General features: G+C 52.0%; 1 protein-coding gene across 1 annotated transcript in view; it reads right to left on the reverse strand.

The window, feature by feature from the left end:
* The window catches only part of LMF2 (lipase maturation factor 2), a 73668-nt gene that overhangs the window by 8802 nt on the left and 46518 nt on the right, over positions 1-18348 (reverse strand). Inside the window, exons 10-11 of the mRNA XM_075345424.1 lie at positions 15278-15460; positions 3137-3305 (exon numbers count right to left, since the gene is read on the reverse strand). Of these exons, the coding sequence (XP_075201539.1) occupies positions 3137-3305; positions 15278-15460 (352 nt within the window). The remainder of the gene's footprint in view (positions 1-3136; positions 3306-15277; positions 15461-18348) is intronic.

An 18348-nucleotide genomic window follows, 5' to 3' on the forward strand; every position in this document is an offset into this window, starting at 1 on the left:
CGATGCACAGGGGCCGGACAAAGAGAAGGTAATGAAATGTCCTGGTTAAGGTGGAAAGAAGACACCACCTTAGGGAGAAAGTCCGGAGTCGGACGAAGAACCACCTTGTCTTGGTGAAACACCAAAAAGGGGGACTCCGAAGAGAACGCAGCCAAATCAGAAACTCTCCTGAGAGAAGTTATGGCTACTAGAAAAAACAACTTTCTGTGAAAGTCTAAACAAAGGAACCTCCCTGAGAGGCTCAAAGGGGGGTTTCTGTAAGGCCGTGAGGACCAGATTAAGGTCCCAGGGATCCAAGGGCCGCCGGTAAGGAGGAATGATGTGAGATGCGCCCTGCATGAAGGTGCGCACCTGAGCCAGTCGGGCGATACGCCGCTGGAACAATACCGACAGAGCCGACACCTGTCCCTTGAGGGAATTGAGGGACAGTCCTAGCTGTAGACCGGACTGTAGAAAAGACAGGATGGTCGGCAAGGAGAATGGCCAAGGAGCATGGTCGGAAGAGCGACACCAGGACAGGAAAATCCTCCAAGTCCTGTGGTAAATCTTGGCCGAAGAAGACTTCCGAGCCTGAGTCATAGTGGAGATGACCTCAGAGGGAATGCCTGAAGCCGTCAGGATCCAGGACTCAAGAGCCACGCCGTCAATCTGAGAGCCGCAGAATTCTGGCGGAAAAACAGACCTTGAGAGAGAAGGTCTGGGCGGTCCGGGAGATACCACGGCACCTCTACGGACAGACAGAGCAGGTCTGGGTACCAAGCGCGCCTGGGCCAGTCCGGAGCAATGATTATGACCCGACGGCCCTCTATTCTGATCTTGCGCAGAACCCTGGGCAAGAGAGCTAGAGGGGGAAACACATAGGCCAGACGGAACTGGGACCAATTCTGAACCAGCGCGTCCGCTGCGAAGGCTTGAGGATCGTGGGAGCGAGCCACGTAAACCAGAACCTTGTTGTTGTGTCGGGAGCCATTAGATGCACTTCCGGAGTGCCCCACTTGCGGCAGATAGATCTGAACACTGCCGGATGCAGGGCCCACTCGCCGCTGTCCACGGTTTGATGGCTGAGATAATCGGCCTCCCAGTTTTCTACGCCTGGGATGTGGACTGCTGATATGGTGGACTTGGAGTCCTCCGTCCACTGGAGGATTCGTAGAACCTCCAACATCGCCAGACGGCTGCGAGTCCCGCCCTGGTGATTGATGTAGGCAACCGCTGTCGCGTTGTCCGACTGAACTCGAATGTGCCTGCTCGCCAACAGGTGGTGAAAGGCTAGGAGAGCTAGAAACACAGCTCTGATCTCCAGCACATTGATCGAGAGGGCTGATTCGGACGGAGTCCAAGTGCCCTGTGCTTGGTGATGGAGAAATACTGCTCCCCAACTGGAGAGGCTGGCATCCGTGGTGAGGATCACCCAGGACGGAGTCAGGAAGGAGCGTCCCTGTGACAGAGAGAGGGGCCGAAGCCACCACTGAAGGGAGCTCCTGGTCTGTGGCGACAGAGCCACCAGCCTGTGCAAGGAAGAGATCCGCTTGTCCCAACAGCGGAGAATGTCCAGCTGCAGGGGACGCAGATGGAACTGGGCAAAGGGAACCGCTTCCATTGACGCCACCATCTGACCCAGCACCTGTATGAGGTGCCTGATGGAATGACGGCGGTGCCTCAGCAGAGAGCGCACCGCCAGACGAAGGGACTGCTGTTTGACTAAGGGCAACTTGACAAGTGCCGGCAGAGTCTCGAATTGCATCCCTAGGTACATAAGTACCTGGGTCGGGGTCAGAGTGGACTTGGGCAGGTTGACAAGCCACCCGAACTGAACGAGCGTGGCGAGAGTGAGCGAGACACTCCGCTGGCAGTCTGCACTGGATGAGGCCTTGACTAGAAGGTCGTCCAGGTAAGGAATCACTGCCAACCCCTGGAGGTGCAGAAGCGCAACCACTGCTGCCATGACCCTCCTGAACACAAAGCATTGAACTGGTTAGATTGTCATCCAGGGGGTGTATATAGCCCGGAGGGAGGAGCTACACGTTTGAGTGTAGTACTTTGTGTGTCCTCCGGAGGCAGAAGCTATACACCCATGGTTTGGGTCTCCCAAAAGGAACGATGAAGAAAGATAATGTGTGACCCCGGAAGAAGCGTTACAGCCGCAAGGGAGACTGATAGGTATAATGCTCCTGCTCTTATCCTTCTACCACTATTTTAAAGTACCAGATTTTAGTACCCATAGAGTTATATGGGGACTGGAGTACATGCAGATATCTGGGATCAATTCTGGGCTGGAACCGGGGTTTATTTTTTTCACTCGATTGGACCTGCCGATTATGGGTACCTATGGGTCCGCCCATCACTAGTTATCACACATCTTTAACACATTCAGTGTATAAATTGTCCAATTTTTTATTCTATATAGGAATACTCCAAGAACTGCTGTGTCCCTAGTGTAAGGAACAGCAGGCAGACACCTGTATGCGTGACCTGCAATCTCTGGCACAGTTTTATTAAAGACACTGCAGTGAAGACTATGAGCGGCAGAGGCATGTGCGCAGATGTTAAAAAAAAATCTGCGCAAGTGCCAATGCTTCTCATAGTCTTCACCACAGGGTCTTAAATAAAATGGCGTCAGCGATCGTGGTTAGCCCATGCCATTTTAATGAAGACAGAATTAACGTGTCAATGGGTACGCGCTGCCACAATTGCTGCTGTAATGGTGGCGCGATATTCAAATAAAGAAAAGGAGGACACATCATAGAGGAAGCTGGAGGAGGACTTTACACCGAGGCCCGCCCACATTACATTCGTCAAAGTGCAGTGCATTTCTGCAACTTTGATTAACGATACTTCTGCAACCAAGCAGCCAATCTTTCTACAACACGTATGCCTGGAATCAGCATCCTAGTGCAAGTATGGCACTGTCTTTAGTGAATATGCAAAATCCTGGTGGCTGGTCCTCTTTAAACCTCATACCAGAATTATTTTGTATAAGTTACTCTGGAATCTATAGTTCTAAACCTAACCCAGAAAAAAAACCAAAAACCAACAAAAAAAACAAAACCAAAAAAACATTAGGTGTTACTAATTACTCTGATACCAAATCTTACTTGATGTCAACAAATGTAACACATCTTTCTCTATATCTTACCATCTTTGTTTCCCTGGAGAAGACGATAAACAAAGCTGGTAAACCATGGGCTTTGCGTGTGATGGCCGAGGGCAGCAAACCACATCTGCCAGTCTAGCCGAGGTTGATGAGGTGTGATTATTGGAGGAGGCGCACTAACATTCCCAGGCTTGTACATAAACTGGATTTCCTAATGACAAAAATAGAAAACTACATCTGAAAAAAAAAAACAACAAGCAGAATCAAAGCAGCATTGTACATGCAAATAAGTTAGGTGCTAAATTCTAAATATTCTGTCAGCATTTGTTACAGCTCCTCTACTACAGCAATGACAAAAATAATGGTTAGGGTAAGAAAAAAGGTACAAAAAGAAGGGAATTTTGTTTACTTACCGTAAATTCCTTTTCTTCTAGCTCCTATTGGGAGACCCAGACAATTGGGTGTATAGCTTCTGCCTCCGGAGGCCACACAAAGTATTACACTTTAAAAAGTGTAACCCCTCCCCTCTGCCTATACACCCTCCCGTGCATCACGGGCTCCTCAGTTTTGGTGCAAAAGCAGGAAGGAGGAAACTTCTAAATTGGTCTAAGGTAAATTCAATCCGAAGGATGTTCGGAGAACTGAAAACCATGAACCAAAGGAACAATTCAACATGAACAACATGTGTACACAAAAGAACAAACAGCCCGAAGGAAACAGGGGCGGGTGCTGGGTCTCCCAATAGGAGCTAGAAGAAAAGGAATTTACGGTAAGTAAACAAAATTCCCTTCTTCTTTGTCGCTCCATTGGGAGACCCAGACAATTGGGACGTCCAAAAGCAGTCCCTGGGTGGGTAAAAGAATACCTCAATAACAGAGAGCCGAAAAACGACCCCTTCCTACAGGTGGGCAACCGCCGCCTGAAGGACTCGCCTACCTAGACTGGCATCTGCCGAAGCATAGGTATGCACCTGACCGTGTTTTGTGAAGGTGTGCAGACTAGACCAGGTAGCTGCCTGACACACCTGCTGAGCCGTAGCCCGGTGTCGCAATGCCCAGGACGCACCCACGGCTCTGGTAGAATGGGCTTTCAGCCCCGAAGGAAGAGGAAGCCCCGAAGAACGGTAGGCTTCAAGAATCGGTTCCTTGATCCACCGAGCCAAAGTTGACTTGGAAGCCTGCGAACCCTTACGCTGGCCAGCGACCAGGACAAAGAGCGCATCTGAACGGCGCAGGGGCGCCGTGCGAGACACGTAGAGCCGGAGTGCTCTCACTAGATCTAATGAATGCAAATCCTTTTCACACTGGTGAACTGGATGAGGGCAAAATAACGGTAAGGAGATATCCTGATTGAGATGAAAAGGAGATACCACCTTAGGGAGAAACTCCGGGATAGGACGCAGAACCACCTTATCCTGGTGAAAAACCAGGAAAGGGGATTTGCATGACAGCGCTGCAAGCTCCGACACTCTTCGGAGTGAGGTAATTGCCACAAGAAAAGCCACCTTCTGCGAAAGACGTGATAAAGAAACATCCCTCAGCGGCTCGAAAGGTGGTTTTTGAAGAGCCATTAACACCCTGTTAAGGTCCAAGGGTTCCAGCGGACGCTTGTAGGGTGGAACTATGTGGCAAACTCCCTGCAGGAACGTGCGGACCTGCGGAAGCCTTGCCAGGCGCTTTTGAAAAAATACTGAGAGCGCCGATACTTGTCCCTTGAGAGAGCCGAGTGACAAACCCTTGTCCATTCCGGATTGAAGGAATGAAAGAAAAATGGGTAAGGCAAAAGGCCAGGGAGTAAAACCCTTATCAGAGCACCAGGACAAGAAGATCCGCCACGACCTGTAATAGATCTTGGCGGACGTTGGTTTCCTGGCCTGTCTCATAGTGGCAATGACATCCTGCGATAAACCCGACGACGCTAGGAGCCAGGACTCAATGGCCACACAGTCAGGTTGAGGGCCGCAGAATTCAGATGGAAAAACGGGCCCTGTGACAGCAGGTCTGTGCGGTCTGGAAGCGCCCACGGCTGACCCACCGTGAGATGCCACAGATCCGGGTACCACGACCGCCTCGGCCAATCTGGAGCGACGAGAATGGCGCGACGACAGTCGGATCTGATCTTGCGTAACACTCTGGGCAACATCGCCAGAGGAGGAAACACATAAGGGAGTCGAAACTGCGACCAATCCTGAACTAACGCGTCCGCCGCCAAAGCTCTGTGATCTTGAGACCGTGCCATAAAGGCCGGGAACTTGTTGTTGTGCCGTGACGCCATGAGATCGACGTCCGGCGTTCCCCAGCGGCGACAGATCTCTCGAAACACGTCTGGGTGAAGAGACCATTCCCCCGCATCCATGCCCTGACGACTGAGAAAGTCTGCTTCCCAGTTTTCTACGCCCGGGATGTGAACTGCGGAGATGGTGGAGGCTGTGGCCTCCGCCCACAGCAGAATGCGCCGGACTTCCTGGAAGGCTTGACGGCTGCGCGTGCCGCCCTGGTGGTTGATGTACGCGACCGCCGTGGCGTTGTCCGACTGTATGCGGATCTGCCTGCCCTCCAGCCACCGATGGAACGCCTTTAGGGCTAGATACACTGCCCTTATCTCCAGAACATTTATCTGAAGGGAAGACTATCGGAGTCCAGGTTCCCTGAGCCCTGTGGTGGAGAAAAACCGCTCCCCACCCTGACAGGCTCGCGTCCGTCGTGACCACAGCCCAGGATGGGGGCAGGAAGGATTTTCCCTGCGATAGAGAAGTGGGAAGAAGCCACCACTGAAGAGAGGTTTTGGCTGCAAGGGAAAGAGAGACGTTCCCGTCGAGGGACGTCGACCTCCTGTCCCATTTGCGGAGAATGTCCCATTGGAGTGGGCGCAGATGAAACTGCGCGAAGGGCACTGCCTCCATTGCTGCCACCATCTTCCCCAGGAAGTGCATGAGGCGCCTCAAGGGGTGTGACTGGCCCCGAAGAAGAGATTGCACCCCTGTCTGCAGCGAAAGCTGTTTGTCCAGCGGTAGCTTGACTACCGCTGAGTGAGTATGAAACTCCATCCCGAGGTAAGTCAGTGATTGGGTCGGTGTCAACTTGGACTTTGGGAAGTTGATGATCCACCCGAACCACTGGAGAGTCTCCAGAGCGACGGTCAGGCTGTGTTGACACGCCACCCGGGAGGGTGCCCTGACTAGGAGATCGTCTAAGTAAGGGATCACCGAGTGGCCCTGAGAGTGTAGGACCGCCACAACGGATGCCATGACCTTGGTGAAGACCCGTGGGGCTGTCGCCAGGCCGAAAGGCAGTGCCACGAACTGAAGGTGTTCGTCCCCGATGGCGAAACGCAGGAAGCGTTGATGCTCGGGTGCGATCGGCACATGGAGATAAGCATCCTTGATGTCGATTGATGCTAGGAAGTCTCCTTGTGACATCGAAGCGATGACCGAGTGGAGAGATTCCATCCGAAACCTTCTGGTGCTCACATGCCTGTTGAGCAGTTTGAGGTCCAGTTGCTGAGGTCTCTTCGGTTTGGACTGGGGTAAGGACGAGTCCTTTCCCTTGGATTCCTGAATAATTTCATCCAATCGTTCGCCAAACAATCGGTCGCCAGAAAACGGCAAACCGGTTAAGAACTTCTTGGAAGCAGAGTCTGCCTTCCATTCGCGTAGCCACATGGCCCTGCGGACTGCCACCGAATTAGCGGATGCTACCGCTGTACGGCTAGCAGAGTCCAGGACGGCGTTCATGGCGTAGGACGAAAAAGCCGACACCTGAGAAGTCAAAGACGCAACTTGCGGAGCAGAGGTACGTGTGACCGCATTAATCTCAGACAGACAAGCTGAGATAGCTTGGAGTGCCCACACGGCTGCAAAGGCCGGGGCAAAAGACGCGCCTGTGGCTTCATAGATGGATTTCACCAGGAGCTCTATCTCCCTGTCAGTGGCATCCTTGAGCGATGAGCCATCTGCAACTGATACTACAGATCTAGCCGCCAGTCTAGAGACTGGAGGATCCACCTTGGGACATTGAGCCCAACCCTTAACTACGTCAGAGGGGAAGGGGTAACGTGTGTCATTAAGGCGCTTAGTAAAGCGCTTGTCCGGAAATGCTCTGTGCTTCTGGACAGCATCTCTGAAGTTAGAGTGATCGAAAAACGCACTCCGTGTACGTTTGGGAAACCTAAACTGGTGTTTCTCCTGCTGCGAAGCCGACTCCTCTATAGGTGGAGGTGGGGGAGAAAGATCTAGCACCTGGTTGATGGACGCTATAAGGTCATTTACTATGGCGTCCCCTTCAGGTGTATCAAGATTGAGAGCAACGTCAGGGTCAGAGCCCTGAGCTGCGACGTCCGCCTCATCCTCCAGAGAGTCCTCAAGCTGAGACCCCGAGCAGCGTGAGGAAGTCGGGGAAGATTCCCAGCGAGCCCGCTTAGCCGGTCTGGGACTGTGGTCCGTGCCGGAGTCCTCCACGTGAGACCTAGGGGCCACCCCGGGAGCACGCTGCGGCGCAGACCGAGAGGGGCCTGGAGGCGATGATTCAACAGTGCCCGGGGCCTGTGTAAGGACCGGTCTGGACTGCAAGGCTTCTAGTAGCTTGGCAGACCATTTGTCCATAGACTGAGCCATGGATTGTGAAAGCGACTCAGAGAGTTTCTCAGCAAAAACTGCAAACTCTGTCCCTGCCGCCTGGACAGGGGAAGCAGGAGGGTCTGCCTGAGCCGAGGGGCCCACTAGTGCCCGAGGCTCCGGCTGAGCAAGTGCAACAGGGGTCGAGCATTGCTCACAGTGAGGGTAGGTGGAACCTGCAGGTAACATAGCCACACAAGAGGTACAGGTTGCAAAGAAGGGAATTTTGTTTACTTACCGTAAATTCCTTTTCTTCTAGCTCCAATTGGGAGACCCAGACAATTGGGTGTATAGCTTCTGCCTCCGGAGGCCACACAAAGTATTACACTTTAAAAAGTGTAAACCCCTCCCCTCTGCCTATACACCCCCCCGTGCATCACGGGCTCCTCAGTTTTGGTGCAAAAGCAGGAAGGAGGAAACTTATAAATTGGTCTAAGGTAAATTCAATCCGAAGGATGTTCGGAGAACTGAAACCATGAACCAAAAGAACAATTCAACATGAACAACATGTGTACACAAAGAACAACAGCCCGAAGGGAACAGGGGCGGGTGCTGGGTCTCCCAATTGGAGCTAGAAGAAAAGGAATTTACGGTAAGTAAACAAAATTCCCTTCTTCTTTGTCGCTCCATTGGGAGACCCAGACAATTGGGACGTCCAAAAGCAGTCCCTGGGTGGGTAAAAGAATACCTCGTTAAAAGAGCCGTAAAACGGCCCCATTCCTACAGGTGGGCAACCGCCGCCTGAAGGACTCGCCTACCTAGGCTGGCATCTGCCGAAGCGTAGGTATGCACCTGATAGTGTTTCGTGAAAGTGTGCAGACTCGACCAGGTAGCCGCCTGACACACCTGCTGAGCCGTAGCCTGGTGCCGCAAAGCCCAGGACGCACCCACGGCTCTGGTAGAATGGGCTTTCAGCCCTGAAGGAACCTGAAGCCCAGAAGAGCGATAGGCTTCAAGAATTGGTTCCTTGATCCATCGGGCCAAGGTTGACTTGGAAGCCTGCGACCATTTACGCTGGCCAGCGACAAGGAGAAAGAGCGCATCCGAGCGGCGCCGTGCGGGAAATGTAGAGCCGGAGTGCTCTCACTAGATCTAACAAGTGCAAATCCTTTTCGCATTGGTGAACTGGATGAGGGCAAAAAGAAGGTAAGGAGATATCCTGATTGAGATGAAAAGGGGATACCACCTTAGGGAAAAACTCCGGAACCGGACGCAGAACCACCTTGTCCTGGTGAAACACCAGGAAGGGGGCTTTGCATGACAGAGCAGCTAGCTCAGACACTCTCCGAAGTGATGTGACTGCCACTAGGAAGACCACCTTCTGCGAAAGGCGTGAAAGAGAAATATCTCTCATTGGCTCGAAAGGTGGTTTCTGAAGAGCCGTTAGCACCCTGTTCAGATCCCAGGGTTCTAGCGGACGCTTGTAAGGAGGGACTATGTGGCAAACCCCCTGCAGGAACGTGCGTACCTGCGGAAGCCTGGCTAGACGCTTTTGAAAAAACACAGAGAGCGCCGAGACTTGTCCCTTAAGAGAGCCGAGCGACAAACCCTTTTCCATTCCGGATTGAAGGAAGGACAGAAAAGTGGGTAAGGCAAATGGCCAGGGAGTAAAACCCTGATCAGAGCACCAGGATAAGAAGATCCTCCACGTCCTGTGGTAGATCTTGGCGGACGTTGGTTTCCTGGCCTGTCTCATAGTGGCAATGACCTCTTGAGATAACCCTGAAGACGCTAGGATCCAGGACTCAATGGCCACACAGTCAGGTTGAGGGCCGCAGAATTCAGATGGAAAAATGGCCCTTGAGACAGCAAGTCTGGTCGGTCTGGTAGTGCCCACGGTTGACCCACCGTGAGATGCCACAGATCCGGGTACCACGACCTCCTCGGCCAGTCTGGGGCGATGAGGATGGCGCGGCGGCAGTCGGACCTGATCTTGCGTAACACTCTGGGCAGCAGTGCCAGAGGAGGAAATACATAAGGCAGTCGAAACTGCGACCAATCCTGAACTAAGGCGTCTGCCGCCAGAGCTCTGTGATCTTGAGACCGTGCCATGAATGCCGGGACCTTGTTGTTGTGCCGGGACGCCATTAGGTCGACGTCCGGCGTTCCCCAGCGGCAACAGATCTCTTGAAACACGTCCGGGTGAAGAGACCATTCCCCTGCGTCCATGCCCTGGCGACTGAGAAAGTCTGCTTCCCAGTTTTCTACGCCCGGGATGTGAACTGCGGAGATGGTGGAGGCTGTGGCTTCCACCCACAGCAGAATCCGCCGAACTTCTTGGAAGGCTTGACGACTGCGTGTGCCGCCTTGGTGGTTGATGTATGCCACCGCCGTGGCGTTGTCCGACTGAATTCGGATCTGCCTGCCTTCCAGCCACGTCTGGAACGCCTTTAGGGCTAGATACACTGCCCTTATCTCCAGAACATTGATCTGAAGGGAGGACTCTGGCTGAGTCCAGGTACCCTGAGCCCTGTGGTGGAGGAAGACCGCTCCCCACCCTGACAGACTCGCGTCCGTCGTGACCACAGCCCAGGATGGGGGCAGGAATGATTTCCCCTTCGACAAGGAAGTGGGAAGAAGCCACCACTGAAGGGATGCCTTGGTCGCCCGAGAAAGGGAGACGTTCCTGTCGAGGGACGTCGACTTCCTGTCCCACTTGCGGAGAATGTCCCATTGGAGTGGACGCAGATGAAACTGCGCAAATGGAACTGCCTCCATTGCTGCCACCATCTTCCCTAGGAAGTGCATGAGGCGCCTCAAGGGGTGCGACTGGTCTCGAAGGAGAGATTGCACCCCTGTCCGTAGTGAACGCTGTTTGTCCAGCGGAGGCTTCACTATCGCTGAGAGAGTATGAAACTCCATCCCGAGATATGTCAGCGATTGAGTCGGTGTCAATGTTGACTTTGGGAAATTGATGATCCAACCGAATCTCTGGAGAGTTTCCAGAGCAATGTTCAGGCTGTGTTGGCATGCCATTCGAGAGGGGGCCTTGACAAGAAGATCATCTAAGTAAGGGATCACCGAGTGTCCCTGAGAGTGTAGGACTGCTACCACTGTTGCCATGACCTTGGTGAATACCCGTGGGGCTGTCGCCAGGCCGAAAGGCAGTGCCACGAACTGAAGATGTTCGTCCCCAATGGCGAAACGCAGGAAGCGCTGATGCTCTGGTGCAATCGGCACGTGGAGATAAGCATCCCTGATGTCGATTGATGCTAGGAAGTCTCCTTGGGACATCGAGGCGATGACGGAGCGGAGGGATTCCCTGATTCGCCTGGTTTTCACGTGTCTGTTGAGCAGTTTGAGGTCCAGAACGGGACGGAAAGATCCGTCCTTTTTTGGTACCACAAACAAGTTGGAGTAAAAACCGTGACCCCGTTGCTGAAGGGGAACAGGGATCACCACTCCTTCTGCCTTCAGAGTGCTCACCGCCTGAAGAAGAGCATCGGCTCGCTCGGGGGGCGGAGATGTTCTGAAGAAACGAGTCGGAGGACGAGAGCTGAACTCTATCCTGTAACCGTGAGACAGAATGTCTCTCACCCATCGGTCTTGGACATGTGGCAACCAGGCGTCGCAAAAGCGGGAGAGCCTGCCACCGACCGAGGATGCGGTTTGGGGATGCCGAAAGTCATGAGGAGGCCGCTTTGGGAGCGGTTCCTCCGGCGGTCTTTTTAGGACGTGACTTAGACCGCCATGAATCAGAGTTCCTCTGACCTTTCTGTGGCCTGTTGGACGAGGAGAATTGAGACCTGGCTGAGGGCCGAAAGGACCGAAACCTCGATTGTACCTTCCGTTGTTGAGGTATGTTTGGTTTGGACTGGGGTAAGGACGAGTCCTTTCCCTTGGATTGTTTAATGATTTCATCCAATCGCTCGCCAAACAGGCGGTCGCCAGAAAATGGCAAACCGGTTAAGAACTTTTTGGAAGCAGAGTCTGCCTTCCATTCACGTAGCCACATGGCCCTGCGGACTGCCACTGAATTGGCGGATGCTACCGCCGTACGGCTCGCAGAGTCCAGGACAGCATTCATGGCGTAGGACGCAAACGCCGACGCCTGAGAGGTTAAGGACACAACCTGCGGAGTAGAGGCACGTGTGACTGCATTAATCTCAGACTGACAAGCTGAGATAGCTTGGAGTGCCCAGACGGCTGCGAATGCCGGAGCAAAGGACGCGCCTATAGCTTCATAGATGGATTTCATCAGGAGCTCTATCTGCCTGTCAGTGGCATCCTTGAGAGATGCACCATCTTCCACTGCAACTATGGATCTAGCCGCCAGTCTAGAGACTGGAGGATCCACCTTGGGACACTGAGCCCAACCCTTGACTACGTCAGGGGGGGAAGGGGTAACGTGTGTCATTAAGGCGCTTAGTAAAGCGCTTATCCGGAAAAGCTCGGTGTTTCTCGACTGTATCCCTGAAGTCGGAGTGATCAAGAAACGCACTCAGTGTACGTTTGGGAAACCTAAAGCGGAATTTCTCCTGCTGGGAAACTGGCTCCTCAATCGGAAGAGCTGGAGGAGAAAGTTCTAACACCTGATTGATGGACGCTATAAGGTCATTTACTATGGCGTCCCCCTCAGGTGTATCAAGGTTGAGAGCCGTGTCAGGATCAGAGTCCTGATCTGCCACATCCGCTTCATCCTCTAGAGAGTCCTCATGCTGAGACCCTGAACAGTGAGATGAAGTCGAGGGAAGCTCCCAGCGAGCCCGCTTAGCCGGTCTGGGACTGCGGTCCGTGTCGGAGTCCTCATCGTGGGACCTATGAGTCGCCCCAGGAGCAGTTTGCTGCTCCAACCGAGGGGGGCCTGGGGGCAATGATTGAACAGTGCCCGGGGCCTGTGTTACCGGTCTGGACTGCAAAGCTTCTAGTATCTTAGCAGACCATCTATCCATAGACTCAGAAAGTTTGTCAGCAAATACTGCAAACTCTGTCCCTGTTACCTGGACAGTAGCAGCAGGTGGTTCCAACTGGGCCGAGGGTCCCACCAGTGGCTGAGGCTCCTGCTGAGTGAGTGTCACCGGGGCCGAGCATTGCACACAATGAGGGTAGGTGGAACCTGCAGGTAGCATAGCCGCACATGAGGTACAGGTTGCAAAGTAAGCCTGTGCCTTGGCACCCTTGCTTTTTGCGGACGACATGCTATTGTCTCCTCAGAGCAATCAGTGAGGGTATATAGCCAAGAGCAATAGTGCGGCCGTACAGAGTAAATGTATACAATATAAGCATATAAATATACACTTCGGCACCCAGGGGGGCCAGCACCTTAACAGGTGCGGCTTACCGACCGCCTTAAGCGGTTGTGTGACCACCAGATTCCCTGCCTGGGTCTCCCAGAGCTGTTGGAGCTCGTCTCTGAAGTTCTCCAGCGTCAGAAATGCTGATAGGAATGGCTGCCAGCGTTCTGAGAGGAGGAGGGAGCCGTGGGCGTGCCTCAGAAAGTGCGGGAATCTGGTGCCCCACGGTGCTCAGTGAGGGGGGAGGTAGATACTAAGTATGCTCCAGCCCTCAGCGCTGACGTCCAGTGCAGCGTCCCGCCCTTACCCCTGACTGACAGGCTTGGGGGGCGGGAGTATGCGGTACTAGGCCGCAAAAGCCGGGGACTAAAGTTATCAGCGCGGCCGGCAAACAAGCGCGGTCAGCGCGGTAGTCCCGGCGCACCAACACACCCAGCAGCTGCTGCAGCGTCCATTACACAGGCGCTCTATGCGCCGTCCCCAAGGGGACACAGAGTACCTCAGAGTAGCAGGGCCCTGTCCCTGATGATACCCGGCTCCTGTCCAGCAGATTCCCCCAGGGGCTGCGGAGGGAGCACGGTCCCAGTGCCTGGTGACCGGTTAGGATCCCACTTCACCCAGAGCCCCTAAGGGATGGGGAAGGAAAACAGCATGTGGGCTCCAGCCTCTGTACCCGCAATGGGTACCTCAACCTTAACAGCACCGCCGACCAGAGTGGGGTGAGAAGGGAGCATGCCGGGGGCCCTGTTAGGGGCCCTCTTTTCTTCCATCCGATAAAGTCAGCAGCTGCTGCTAAATTGTGGAGCTTGCGCCTCCTTCGCACAAAGCATAAAAACTGAGGAGCCCGTGATGCACGGGGGGGTGTATAGGCAGAGGGGAGGGGTTTACACTTTTTAAAGTGTAATACTTTGTGTGGCCTCCGGAGGCAGAAGCTATACACCCAATTGTCTGGGTCTCCCAATGGAGTGACAAAGAAAAAACCCTTTGCCTTAGCGCCCTTGCTCCTTGTGGACGACATGCTGTTGTCTCCTAGGAGAGTGATCACTGAGGGTATATAGCCAAAAGCAAAACAACCTGGCCGAACAGAGAAAATATATGCTATATATATATATATATATATATATATATATATATATATATATATATATATATATATATATATATATATATATATATATATATATATATATATATATATATATATATATATATATATATATATATATATATATATATATATATATATATATATATATATATATATATATATATATATATATATATATATATATATATATATATATATACACTCCGGCACCCTAGGGGGACCAGCACCGGGTGACCGGTGTGGCTTACCGACCGCCCAAAGCGGTGTGTGTCCACCAGATTCCCTGCCTTAGGTCTCCCAGAGCTGCAGAGCTCGTTCCTGAAATCCTCCACCGGCAGAATGTGTGTAAAAATGGCTGCCGGAGCTCTCAGGGGAGGAGGGAGCCATGGGCGGCGACTAGTAAAGTGCGGGAATCTGGTGCCCCACAGTGATCAGTGAGGGGGGGCAGGAAACCCAAAGTATGCTCCAGCCCTCACTGCCGACGTCAGGTCGACCGTCCCGCCCTTACCCCTGACTGGCAGGCCCGGGGGCGGGAGTTATGGTACTAGGCCGCAATGAAGCCGGGGACTAAATTTAATACCGCGGCCGACAAACAGGCGCGGTCGTCGCGGAAGTCCCGGTCGTCACAAAACCAGCAGCTGCTGCAGCGTCTGTGAAACAAGCGCTCCATGCACCGTCCCCATGGGGACACAGAGTACCTTTAGATGCAGGGCCCTGTCCCTGAGGATACAAAGTCTCCTGTCCGGCAGATTCCCACAGGGGCTGCGGAGGGAGCCCGGTCCCAGTGAATGGATGACCGGTTAGGATCCCACTTCTCCCAGAGCCTCTAAGGGATGGTGAAAAAAAACGGCATGTGGCTCCAGCCTCTGTACCCGCAATGGGTACCTCAACCTTAACAGCACCGCCGACTTAGTGGGGTGAGAAGGGAGCATGCCGGGGGCCCTCTTTTCTTCCAACCGATAAAATCAGCAGCTGCTGCTGACTAAAATGGGAGCATGAGTGGATGTGTGCCTCCTTCCACACAAAGCATAAAACTGAGGAGCCCGTGATGCACAGGAGGGTGTATAGGCAGAGGGGAGGGGTTACACTTTTTAAAGTGTAATACTTTGTGTGGCCTCCGGAGGCAGAAGCTATACACCCAATTGTCTGGGTCTCCCAATGGAGCGACAAAGAAATAAAGAAAATAAAAATGAAAAAACACCACCACTTTCCCCATAAAAAATATTTACCGTCCACGTCTGTTTATCGTAACTTCCTTCGACCACCACCTCTGGGCGGCCTCCCACACCGGTCATGCGTCTGAACAAACCATAGGAATTGACCAGCTGGTATTCATCCACCGCTTTAAAAATCCGATGCACAGATGGCCAAAGATGACCATTCGATTCAACTTCAATGTATGTATAAGGTACCTACACACACAAAAAGAAAATCATCAATTAATAAAAAGAAAGGTAAAAAAAAAGAACTAAATAATAAAATGTAACATGAAAGCAAAGAACACTATACAAAACAACTGCCCATAAGTTGCTATTTGGTGTCAGGTTTAAAACACTTAAGAAAAATTGAAAAATGGTCAGAGCCAAAATTAACAGGATCCGCTGGATCTTGCCTCCCAAGATTTGTAAACTCGCAGAGGCAGAATTATTTTTCACATGCAATTTTGAAGTGTTTTACTATCAGTTATGACAAAACTACAAAGGATATATCAAAAAGCCTGACCTGCGCATCCAACAGATGCGAACAGGTGCTAGCTGAAAACACAATAAAACTACAAAACAAACAGCTGCACTCTAAAATGATAATGAATAAGGGAACTCTGGTATTGCATTACTTCTATAGGAATATTAGACACAAATAGATATTTAGCTTCTGTATTGGCCAATGTATGTGAGCTCAGTAACCAGCGACAATATAATCTAATATAACGGGACCCTAACTTAAATGCCACTATCTGAGTTAAAAACCTACATGTCTCGACAGCTAGGATCCAGCTATAAAGGGGAATGAACACAGCCTGGTTACAGGGCAGAGTGCTCAATCAGAAAGAAATGCACTACAAATATATCAAAAAGACTGACCCCGCCACGCAGGTTTAAACCCCAGATAGAGGCATTAGAGTTAGGGTCCCGGTATATTGAGATATACCTTGTCATGGTTACCGGGCTCACATTCATTGGCTAATACATAAGCTAAATATCTCTTTTTTCTAATATTTCTATAGCAGTAATGCGATATCAGAGTTCCCTTATTCATTGTTAGTATTTTAAAGTGCAGCTGTATGTGTTTTGTAGTTACATCTACAAAGGATATATAAACTTTTAAAAGTCTTAGGCCCCAATTCATCAAAATGTTTACACCAGAATTTGTGTAAAAATCTCTGAAAAAAAGAGAATTTTGTTTACTTACCGTAAATTCTTTTTCTTATAGTTCCGTATTGGGAGACCCAGACAATGGGTGTATAGCTTCTGCCTCCGGAGGACACACAAAGTACTACACTCAAAAGTGTAGCTCCTCCCTCTGAGCTTATACACCCCCTGGAGAACCAGATCTAGCCAGTTTAGTGCAAAAGCTGAAGGAGAATAGCCACCCACAAGTAAAAACAGAGCAAGAACCGGAACAACCGGAGACTCTGTCCACGACAACAGCCGGTGATAACACGCGGAACAAGAAATTGCCAACAGGCAACAGGGAGGGTGCTGAGTCTCCCAATACGGAACTATAAGAAAAAGAATTTACGGTAAGTAAACAAAATTCTCTTTTTCTTTATCGTTCCTATGGGAGACCCAGACAATGGGACGTCTCAAAGCAGTCCATGGGTGGGAATAAACAGAAAAACTAAGAAGTAGGCGGAGCCTAACTTCACAAATGGGCGACAGCCGCCTGAAGGATGCGTCTGCCCAAGCTCGCATCTGCCGAAGCATGAGCATGCACTTGGTAGTGCTTTGAAAAGGTATGCAAGCTAGTCCAAGTGGCAGCCTGACACACTTGCTGAGCCGTAGCCTGGTGCCTGAAAGCCGAAGAGGCACCGACAGCTCTTGTCGAGTGTGCCTTGATCCCCGGCGGGGGAGGCACCTGAGAACACTGGTAGGCATCCGAAATGGTCGACCTAATCCAACGGGCTAAGGTCGGCTTAGAAGCAGAGAGGCCCTTACGCCGACCTGTGGTTAGCACAAAAAGAGAGGTGCACCGCCTAAGAGCAGCGGAGTGAGACACATAGATCCGGAGAGCACGCACCAGATCCAGAGTATGCAACGCTTTTTCAAAGCGATGAACAGGAGCCGGACAAAAGGAAGGTAGGGTAATGTCCTGGTTAAGGTGGAAAGGAGAGACCACCTTTGGAAGAAAGTCCGGAGTCGGACGGAGAACCACCTTGTCTTGATGAAAAACCAAACAAGGTGACTCCAAAGAGAGCGCAGCCAAATCAGAGACTCTCCTGAGGGAAGTTATGGCCACTAGAAAGACCACTTTCTGTGAAAGACGAAACAAAGAAACCTCCCTAAGAGGCTCAAAGGGGGGTTTCTGCAAAACCGTGAGAACCAAATTGAGGTCCCAGGGATCCAAGGGCCGCCGGTAAGGCGGAATGATGTGAGACGCGCCCTGCAAGAAGGTGCGGACCTGAGCCAGCCGGGCGATAAGCCGCTGGAACAGCACTGAAAGAGCAGAGACTTGTCCCTTGAGAGAGTTGAGGGACAGTCCCAGCTGCAGACCGGACTGTAGAAAGGACAGAAGGGTCGGCAATGAAAAAGGCCAAGGAGGATGGCCGGAAGAGCGACACCAGGAGAGGAAAATTTTCCAAGTCCTGTGATAGATCTTGGCAAAGGAAGACTTACGGGCCCGAGTCATAGTGGAGATTACCTCAGGGGGGATACCAGAAGCCGTCAGGATCCAGGACTCAAGAGCCACGCCGTCAATCTGAGAGCCGCAGAATTCTGGCGGAAAAACGGACCTTGTGAGAGAAGGTCTGGACGGTACGGAAGATGCCACGGCACCTCTACGGACAGATGGAGCAGGTCTGGGTACCAAGCTCGCCTGGGCCAGTCTGGAGCAATGAGGATGACTCGACGGCCCTCCATTCTGATCTTGCGCAGAACTCTGGGCAAGAGAGCTAGAGGGGAAAACACGTAGGACAGAGGAAACTGGGACCAGTCTTGAACCAGAGCGTCCGCGGCGAAGGCCTGAGGATCGTGGGAGCGAGCCACGTAAACCGGAACCTTGTTGTTGTGACGGGATGCCATTAGGTCCACGTCCGGAGTGCCCCACTTGCGGCAGATTGACTGAAACACTGCCGGATGCAGGG

This window comes from Anomaloglossus baeobatrachus, chromosome 4 (genome assembly GCF_048569485.1).
Source record: "Anomaloglossus baeobatrachus isolate aAnoBae1 chromosome 4, aAnoBae1.hap1, whole genome shotgun sequence".
Lineage (NCBI taxonomy): Eukaryota > Metazoa > Chordata > Amphibia > Anura > Aromobatidae > Anomaloglossus > Anomaloglossus baeobatrachus.